Raw genomic sequence first — 9,958 nt, 5'->3', positions numbered from 1 at the left:
AAAATTAGATTTGGGCGGTTTTTGGATTTTGTTGTTGAACCATTTTTCCTGCTAGACTTGCGTGAATGCACCCTTAAATTTTAAACTGCACTTTTGAATGAATTAGGGTGCATTACCAGTACCAATATCTAATTTGACTTTTGGACCAATTTTCTTTCTTGCCTTCATAGTTTTACTTTAATAATGAATTAAAAACTAAGGTATTGCACTTTTATCTTCAGTCTGCTAGGATCACAGGTTTCTTCTGCTAGATCTCAAAATCTCTGAGGAATCTATCCGAATGCTTGTTGGGTCCTTAATAAAGTGAGGGGTGTATATTTGCATAGCATAAATCAGTAAATCCCCTATAAAGAGGACCTGTTATGCAAAATTAACTTTTTGCACGTTTTGTTCCTCCATTTGGGTTTCTACTGTTTCTAGAAACAGACCAAGCTCTAAAACAAACCAGCCAGCCAATTTCTGGCAATAACTTAGATTATTTTGGTGTCTGGAAGACGAGCCATTTTAAAAAAACTCCTGATTATGACATCACAATGGGCGGGTAGTTCCCAGTTACCAAACAACCAAAGCTCCACCCACTTCATTGTTAGACATTTGGTAGTCTGATTTTACCACTGTATGGGATCTACAATGGCTGCTGGAAAAGACAAGCGTTTTGTTGTTGACCATTGTGCATCTCTTAGTTTTTTGTATAAAGTGCAATTGTAAATATTGATGTGTGAGAGCATGGCCAGCAGCAGTTCATTTGCCTAAAAATGATAAAGCCCTAAAACAGCTCTTTCTCAAAGGAGCTCAATTAATAAATTTCATTATCTCACAATGATTTTGAGCAAAAAATGTAATGAATATGTTCTATGTAGGCCATGGACCTGATCTTTAATTGAAAGAGGGTAATGACAAAGGGGCAATACATGTGGCAAATGTCACCAGGCCGGGAATTGAACCTGCGACCACCTTCACGAGGACTAAGGCCTCAATACTTGGGTCGTGCTTTGCCCCAGCACCACCACAGCACCACAATAGGTCCCCTTTAGCTTGAATGTTCTCCTGAATTCTCAGTGAAACGCTGGATAAATAAACATATTTCTGATATGTCCAGCTGGTGTAAAAGTTGAGTTTATCTAATTTGCTTTAAGGGAAATATGAGAAACAGCACAGTCTTTGTTACACCCAATGTGGGTTGTACAATAATTACAGCCTGTGAATCAGCTGTCTTTTTGGCTGCAGCTGTGTAAGCTCCTCTTCGAATACAGAAAAAATATATGAATCATGTCTGACCTCATTCAACGGATGCCATTATGGAGCAGAAAGCCACGGTAAACCACCAGTGTCTGCTCACATTTGCACACCACTCCCAGAAACACCACAGGATATCCTTTTTCATGTAACAGTGCTTAGCTAATCCAAATACCAGTTCAACTGGCCCACTTGTGTGTTCACAGAAAGAGTGAGAGGGTGGGGTAACTGGGCAGCCTAAACATTACAGAACAACACATCCCTGCAGACCACACTGCCTGCTGCTCTGGGATAAAAGAAAGCTCTACTCTCCAGGCTCTTGTTTCATCCCGTATTAAATTTTCTGCCACTTTAAACAAAACGGTAGAAAAGAAAATAACTGATAGATTTATTTACCACACAGTTGCATATTTATTTGAGACCCCCTCCACTCTGTGTACGATACAGCTCACCATCCATCTAAGCCTCTTAGTCGACAGCTGTGTCTCGCTCATTACAGTCATGTAGCTTGTACTGGAGATTTATTTTCATTGTGGAAGCATTAGGCTGTGGGCATCAATGAGACTTAGTGCAAAGAAATTACAATATTACCATTTCCTTCTTCTGTAGCATTAACAATAAAGGTCTTTCAAATTGGAAAACAAAAATAATAAATGAGTCAGTTGTGACTTTATTAAAACTTTAGACTTTATTAGACTTTATTATTGCTGTAGTTCTTTTGCCAGAGGTGTTTTCAAATGTCAAAATTTGCATGTAAACATTTGCATGTATACTGTATTATAAAATCATGAAAGTCATTGAATATTTTCTGTGGCTGATACAGGTGTGTACTGCCACGTCGTAATGCACAATTTCCCTCCGCTTGTCTTGTGCTGACTATGACAGAACAGTCATGTGACAGATAGAGTGAAAACAAAAAAACTGAGTACACATTCCTGAAGGGCTTCCGAGCCGACTTTGAACTCTAAGAAAACTCCTGTAGCCTATCTTCCTTTCCTTTGTGGAAAGTCTCTAGCAAAGTATTCAGATTTCTTTAATCTTACATTCTGAACAAATGGTCTCCTCAGCTAAATGTGGTGAAGGTCACATCTGATGTGTGAATGATTTCCTTTCCTGTAGTCTCCACCTATTTAGTACTCCAAACCTACCTTAAACTTAAACAACATAAAACTGTCTACATAAGTTTGAAGACAAAATGAGGTATGCATGACCACTGGAAACCAACAAACCATTTTCTCTAACAAAACTGAGAGAAAATGGTTTCAATTGCTCCTACTATCTTCCTCTGAAATAAAATTTCAGACATTGTATCTCAATGGATCAAGAGAAGTGGGTGGCTAAAGGGATCAAGTGGCAGCTTGATGAATTTTTAAAAAATGTTTTTATTGTGCACTAGCTTTGTCCTGCTGGAGACCCTCAAACAGGAGTTCAGCTGAACACACCCTAACTCTTATATAAAAACTTACATAACATTAAGGCAGAATGCACATATTTTTATACAATTTCCACTTTATTACTTCTTTGAATATGTTGTTTTTTTTAGTAAATTGTCTTTTTGAGTCTGCATACTCCAGTTAATATCTAAATCAGTTGATAATCCTTTCAATAACTGACTCATCACGATTTATCCGATCAATCATTTCAGCCCTACTGAAATGTTCTACTTATTTTAGAACTGTGATGTAAAGTAACACATTAGAAACTCAAAACCTTAAATAGAGTTTTGTTCCATTTGATAAAAACACAAACACTTATTAACTAGACTTGTTATGGCCCAATATTATCAGTTTGTTTTACTTGTTTTTGTTCACAATAATCACAGAAGCCTTCCCCTTTAATCACATAAAAGCACACTTTGTTTAAATTCCATGTTTATTGAATTAATCAGCAGTGTCATAAAAACTTGATGTTTAAAGGCTCAAGTTCAGTTGAGAAATGTTGTTCTGCCTTTCAACTATGTCCATTTAAGTGAACTAAGTCAGTTTATCTAAACGTCTTCGTAGGATGTCTGCCAACAGTTCGACGTTGGTCCTCAGAACCAGCAGAAATGTCTCATTTCTTTTGGAAGAATCCCATAATGGAAGCTTGTTTATTTCCTTTATTTGAGCTCGCTGATGATTTCTTCTGAGCCTTTTTGTCGTCGTCTTTGCTGCTCGACGTTAGCTTTGCTTTATTGTTGTTACGTGGAGCTTGTTTGGTGCTCTGAAAGTCATCATCTGTCTCAGAGTAAGATTCGCTCACGTAATCTTTTTCTGTTACTGTGTTAAAAAAGAACAGAGAGGGAGATGAATGTATAGTTATTATCCCTAATAAACATGTTTCAGACTAAAAGGGTAAATATCTTGTTTATGGATTTATTTATTGAACCAGGAAGATATGTAAATTATCTAAACAAAGCAACAATAATACAGTCATTTGATTAAAAGTTATTTTCATATTTATAATCCAAATTTTCTCGAATCAACTAGTTATGTCCCAAAGTACTGATGCAAAAAAATCACTTTGAATATTGATGGTTATGTAAATAATCAATTAATTAGTCTTAATGAACCATGTATAAATGAAGATATAGATTGATGGACAAAACTAAATAGATGTATGGAAAGATGGTTGATTCCTGGATGAACTGAAAAACACTGAACTGTTGGCCAAGAAGACAAAAAGATTAATGGAAGGATTGATAAATGAATGGATGAACTGATGGATGTACAGGCAAAAATCAAAGGATGTTAAGAAAAGTAAAAAAGATCAAATTTAATTTAATAATTTTGTTCCTACCAATGCACCCTTCCTCATCCATAAAGGTTCGTGACTTCAGGACTTTTCTCCTCCTCCTTATTTTGGTTCCAGAGCTTGTCTGAATGCAACAGGAAACAATCCAGGTCCATCAGAAAAATGTACTTGTTGCTACATGAATGACCTGATTCTGTTCACTCACATGTGAACGTTGGACAGTCTCTGGCTCCTTTTTTGGACTCGGCTCGCTTGTTTTCATCTGAGGTGGAGAATCTGGAATAACTGGTAAAAAAAGAGAGATGAACTTCAGACAGTTTTCTAGATAAATTTGACAGGTGATGTCAACCTTTACAATTAAAATTAATTCATCAGAGTTTTAAATATGAACATAGACTTTAAGAAATTGTAAGTATTAAGATTTTTCTCTTCCATTCATCAAATATCAGAATTAAAGAAAGTAAAAGTAAAATACTGACCATCTTCATCGCTGCTGTCTGGTTGTGGTTTCTTGATTCTTCGCCTCTTCTTTTTCTCCATTTTCTCCTCCTCGCTATCAGACTCTTCCATTCGCTTTGTTTTGCTTTTTTTTTGTTAAAAACAGATTCAAAACATTTATATTTTAATACATACTGCATCCAGACTTTAATTCATAATTAAAAATATAAATTTATGGCTGTGAAGACAAACCTCCTGGAATCTGTTTTGGTTTCTTTGTGCAGCTGCACGGCTGCAGGTTCCTCCGCCGTCGTTCTCTGATGCTGCTGCTCTGATGCGATGGCCAACTGAGCCTCTTGCTGCTTCTCCACAGGTTTCTCTGGTTTCTCTGGAGGTGACAAATCAATTCAGTTTATTTCTTTAACAAATATATACAAATATTCAGAACAAATATAATCTCAGTGCATTACAAGATGACAGGTATTTGGTCTATGTACAGAAAAACAATCAATCCAATCAAAAAACCCATATAAATTTAGGTCAATCCTAGTAATAATACCATCCATTAAGTCAATAACTTTGAAGTAATATCATAATACCTTAAATTTCCTGCAATTTTTATCCCCCACCCCACGAAAAGCCCTGCTTATAGATGCTACAAGGAAAAACTTGGTCAGAAATGAAAACATCAGAAAGAAATTTGAAAGGTTTTCAGCAGCAGATTTTGTTGGATTGCAGATATAAGTCTTGCTGTGGACTAATTATTTTAATTTAGTACATTAATTGGACTCTTGTGGATGCAGAAAACACAGTTTTTGTGATGCCTCTGTCCTGTCAATGATATGAGGTTTAGAACAGTGAGTTGGACATTATTTTGTATTTCCAAAAGTGTTTGCAGTGTTTACATTTAGGATTGTATCATTGATAGACATAACTCATTGGAATCTCGAGAATCATAGCTTTCCAATAAAGTATAATATGCCTTTGTACATCACACAATGCTAATACCTTACACTCATCAAGCATGTGGCAATTGTGGAACAAAAAACACTATTTGTACCATCCCTTATGTGAGTTGACCTGACTTTAAAGACCAAACTGCAAAACACGGTTGTGAAACAAGATGGTAGTTCTTTGGTATGATAACATAACTTTGAATTTGGAAACCCAAAAAGTGTATTGGTAAAAATAAAAATCCAGATTTTCCAAAAGTTAAATCTTCAAAAATAAAAAATACAATTAATTGATCAAATCAATTTATCAAGGCTTAAGAGGTTAAATGAAAACACTTTCCAAATTATTAAAATGATTCCTGCATTTTAATAATAATAGAACTCACTTGTTTGAACTCCAAAGAAGTTGGCTATCTGACTGGACTTCGCTGCTGGTTTGTTTTTTGGAGCTTCTGGCTAAAAAACAAAACAGAAATCTAAATCTTTACTTTTCTGTAAAAACTATGACCCACAACAAAAAACTCCTACCACAGGAGATTCTTCTTTGGGTTCAGGCTTTACTTCTTTGCTGTTATCCTGATTTTTGGGTGCAGATTTATTTGCAAACATTCCCATGATGCCTTTCTGTGGCTTGCTTGATAGTTTGGAGGCCATGTTGTTGTCCCCGTTCATGGCAGACTTTTTATTTTCAGGCGCCGATGGAGGAGGTCGCTGGATTTCCTGGACCTGCTGCAGCTCCACGGCAGACATGGGCACCGCTCCGGCACATCGGATCGCGCTGTATCTACGGGAAGCCAGTTTTTATCAGCTAAATGCATTAAAACCAGCAGATTTTTTATTAATAAATCTTACAACCTGCTGCAGTTCTTCAGGTTGTCTTTAACAGCATCGTAGTCGACACTGTAGAGGGGGCCGCTGTCTTTGAGCAAAGCTTTTTGGACGCTGTAGACATGAACGCTCACTATCAAACTCATCTTGGATTTGAAATCTGCAGAAGAAAACACATTTTAAAGACAAGTTTTGGTTTCTTTTGTGCTTCATTAGTGAAAATTGCAATAAAAATAATAGCTGTGTTTTATTTTGTTGGGACTTTGTGATTGCCTAATTCAATTAGTTTTAGAGTGTTTTTGTCGGATTTTATTGATTATATATTGTTTAGGTTTGGTTTTAATAAGTTACACTAGTAGTTTTAGTTTTTTCACACTTTGACCTTTTTAAATTTTGCACCCAAAAATTTCCAAACTATTGTATTGTGATTATGTATATATCAATTGGTTAATGAATATTTAACACAAGACACTGTTTTCAAAAAAATTATTAAATTATTGTTGAATCAACTAACATTTTTAGTGTAGTGTAAATAGTGTAAGTGTCACTACTATAAAGTGCCATAATTTGCCCACTGATGACGTAAACCGATTGTTTGTTATTTCGTTAGTTTTAGTTAATTATATTAAACTTGGTAAAGACTACTCAGGACTGAAACTACAAGAAAACAAGGAAGAGATATTTACCTTCTAATTGGTCTTCTCTGACAACAGACACCTTGTGACACTAAAAATATCATAAAATAAAATCAACTTGACATTTTCTGTTCTAAAAAAAGATGATGTGAGAGTCAGAGGAGCTCCTGTTACTCACCATTTGACCTTTGTCCTCCAGTTTCCCAGACACGAGGTATGTGGCGTGGAGCTGAGGTGAGCTCTCCTTCCTCTTGTGCTCCAAGTAATGGTAAAGCATCCTGCAAACACATTTTACATGCATTTAACTCAAGATATATTAAATATGGTTTATTATTTTCCCAATCCCACCTTTTCCGTTTCTGAATTCCATTTTAACCAAATGTATTAACCGAAAAATGTAAATAATTATGGTGAGATTGAAAAACAATAAAATCATTAACTAGTTAACATTTCCTGTTATTCTGCATGGTGTAAAAAGTTTTTTCCTGTAATTTTCTGGTGAAAAGTCAAACATGAACAAAACTAAGAATCTCCTTTTTAAAATAAAATAAAATCTCCCTTTTAAAAACGCTTTAGAGTTGAACTCGATACAAAAATAGTTATTGTATAGTATATAATGAAAATATAGAAAAAAAAAACAACTATAATAACTAAAAGCACATGTTTTAAAACTATAACAGTTAGTATTGATTACAGCATGTATATTTTTGTCTTTAGTATTCACATGAATTTGCAGTTCCTGATCAGATGGTGGATTTATTGTTACAAATCAAATTTCTTGATCCCTGAGGAAGATGAAGACAGACAGAGTAATGTTTATCAATACTTCTCTCTTTGAGAAAGCCAGTATTACTTACTGTTTAGCTGTGTTGACATGGATTCCAAGAGTCAGACTGAGCCATTTATAGGTTACCTGAGAAATATGAAATATATATAATTACTTTGTGTTTACATGAGAAGCTGTGAAAGGCAGTTTATTTAAACGTTATATTGTATATCTATCTGCTGTGGAGTCTTCTTCTAAAGTAGCTGTAGAGGTTCCAATGTATTCAGTGAAACAACTCAACCGTCAGAAAAAAAAACAACTGTCGACTGAAATTTATACTGTAAAATTAAAGCCGAATGAGTCAGGCGACCTAAACCTTTCATACTGTACAATTAACTCCACTAGAAAAAGTAAGTCTTTTGTTTTGAAAGCTATAAGACTTTTCACTGTTATATTATTCAGCGTAATTCCACGGTTACATGTTTGCCAATTCGAAAGCTAAAATCCAACGTTAAATATGACGGAACACGTCACAAATGTAAAATATCCTCACTATTTTGTTGTGATCGTTAACATATTCATCAATATTATCCAAATAAAGCTCGTCCATTGTGTCGGATCTTCCACAAACGCCTAGCTTATAGTTATTTGACTGCGCGGGAAAGCAGTTTATTTACTTCCGCTTACAGTCACGTGATTGCATCGTGTTCCGGCGCAACGTGAAGCCGTAGGCTGCCCTCTACAGGCTAACAGGCGCCAATGCAGCCAACCACACGTTGATTTGAGGTTCGCCCCGTGATAAAAATGACTGGGATTCTCCTAAAAAGGACAGAACAGTGAAATTATTAACTAGCACAAATGTTCGCTTATATGGGTAAACAATTTACTGCTGCTACCACAACAACTTGAGAGTCATTAGGGAATAATTTCAGCTTGCTTAATGGGAACAAACAGACAAAAGCAATGGAAAATGTTTATTGTTTTTGTAGAGCTCTAAATTTACACCTAAATCCAAATTAGAAATTGTGAGATTAATATTATTCTTGGAAAAAATGTCTAAATATTCTATACCCTGATGTACTGGCTGCTGGTGATGTTAACAGATTTAGTGGACAGTTATTTGTTCACTTGATTCACTCATCTAAGTTTGAAATGGAAGAACTGTAGCTACAGTGAATTGAAGTTGTCACATTTATGCTGCTTCAAAAATCAACTTGAGGAAAATAGACATTTTTGAGAGCATTTTATAGAGGTTTCAGCTAACTGGAGGAACATGTTTTTCCCAGCCTACATGACGCATAGTGATGAATTTGTTTGATGCCTGTTTGTTTCTGCGCTCAGTAGATCCGATGCAATATTTAAAGATAATCCTCTATTCATGCTGCTGCTGTGATGTTGGCTGTTGCGTGACCACTTCCAACAGAAATGTCAAACAGAAGGGCAAAGACGTGCTGCAGAGGCAGGAAAAATATTCCCCTAATGATGACGAGGAACAAGACTAATTGTCTGACCTTGAAGATGCAGAGCAGACCAAAATCCTCAAGTGGATCTGACACGATACAGACCGTGATCTTCAAGTTATTTTGTATTATTAAGAACCTTTTTTGCATTTAATGAAAACTGATTCACCAGATTAGATTACCCACCAAGTTTTTCTTCCACAGTTGTAATTATGTTTGTGCATTTTTTGACTGACATAAAAACAACTTGAGGAAATTGTGTTCCTCAAGTTGTTTGAGGAATACAAGTTATTTCAAGTTGTTTGGTTTGCAAACCAAACATATGAGGTTTGCAGAAGTACTTCTCATAGCATTTTATCATGTCATAAATATAATAATCTATAAATCTATAAAAAGTGGCATGCGTTTGTTTTAATCTACATTTAATCAACATTTTTGTTGCAATTACAGCTACATTTCTTCATGGTTGTATCTTAAAGGGGCGGTATTATTTATTTTCCAAGCATAGTGCAATCTTCAGCACTATGATATCTTCAGTTGTTCTAAAAATCCTGCATATATCAAAAACAACTTAAAAGAAATTTAACTTTCTAGTTTGACGTCTTGGAATTAGACCTCTGTCTCTTTATGAAGCTCCTACTTTTTCTGACACTTTGCCTTCAACACGTCATCACAACAATACACCTCCATTATCCTGTTTACAGCTGTTTACTGTAGTTGGACAATGAAGTAGTTCATGAGGTGTTTGCTAATTGCGCCTGCTGCTATTCTAGAGGAGCTGTGTAGGGGAGGGTTTGCTAGGGAAGGATGGCAAATAAAGCTAAAAAAAGTTGATTTTACATAATACTCACTCTTTAACATCATTTATTTGTCTGCAGTGAGTTTTATTTAAGGGTATCACAGTTAAAG

General features: G+C 35.4%; 1 protein-coding gene across 2 annotated transcripts; it reads right to left on the bottom strand.

Annotated features, from left to right (window-relative positions):
• Positions 1 to 3,090: 3,090 nt before the first annotated feature.
• On the bottom strand, positions 3,091 to 8,291 carry pold3 (polymerase (DNA-directed), delta 3, accessory subunit). 2 transcript variants are annotated; one of them, XM_044134463.1, is made up of 12 exons: positions 8,143 to 8,291; positions 7,681 to 7,736; positions 7,002 to 7,101; positions 6,875 to 6,914; positions 6,216 to 6,348; positions 5,922 to 6,144; positions 5,747 to 5,816; positions 4,660 to 4,795; positions 4,449 to 4,552; positions 4,175 to 4,254; positions 4,015 to 4,093; positions 3,091 to 3,494 (listed from the first exon to the last, which is right to left on the bottom strand). In XM_044134463.1, the coding sequence occupies exons 1-12, from the start codon at positions 8,197 to 8,199 to the stop codon at positions 3,289 to 3,291; spliced, it is 1,284 nt and encodes a 427-aa protein (XP_043990398.1). In that variant the 5' UTR covers positions 8,200 to 8,291; the 3' UTR covers positions 3,091 to 3,288. The 2 variants fall into 2 exon arrangements, with proteins under 2 accessions (XP_043990398.1, XP_043990397.1); XM_044134462.1 differs by having other exon boundaries at positions 5,889 to 6,144; positions 8,143 to 8,290.
• Positions 8,292 to 9,958: the final 1,667 nt, after the last annotated feature.

The sequence above is a fragment of the Gambusia affinis genome, linkage group LG12 (genome assembly GCF_019740435.1).
Source record: "Gambusia affinis linkage group LG12, SWU_Gaff_1.0, whole genome shotgun sequence".
NCBI lineage: Eukaryota > Metazoa > Chordata > Actinopteri > Cyprinodontiformes > Poeciliidae > Gambusia > Gambusia affinis.
This window is presented reverse-complemented; position numbering and strand designations above follow the sequence as displayed.

What these genes read in the sequence shown, in the direction of transcription:
- pold3 (XM_044134462.1), bottom strand. Translation starts at nt 8,199, where the DNA reads ATGGACGAGCTTTATTTGGATAATATTGATGAATATGTTAACGATCAC. An exon ending in TTAACGATCACAACAAAATA is followed by an intron (nt 7,737 to 8,142) that starts GTGAGGATATTT and finishes CATATTTCTCAG; the next exon opens with GTAACCTATAAATGGCTCAG. An exon ending in CTTCTTTGGAGTTCAAACAA is followed by an intron (nt 4,796 to 5,746) that starts GTGAGTTCTATT and finishes TGTCACCTCCAG; the next exon opens with AGAAACCAGAGAAACCTGTG.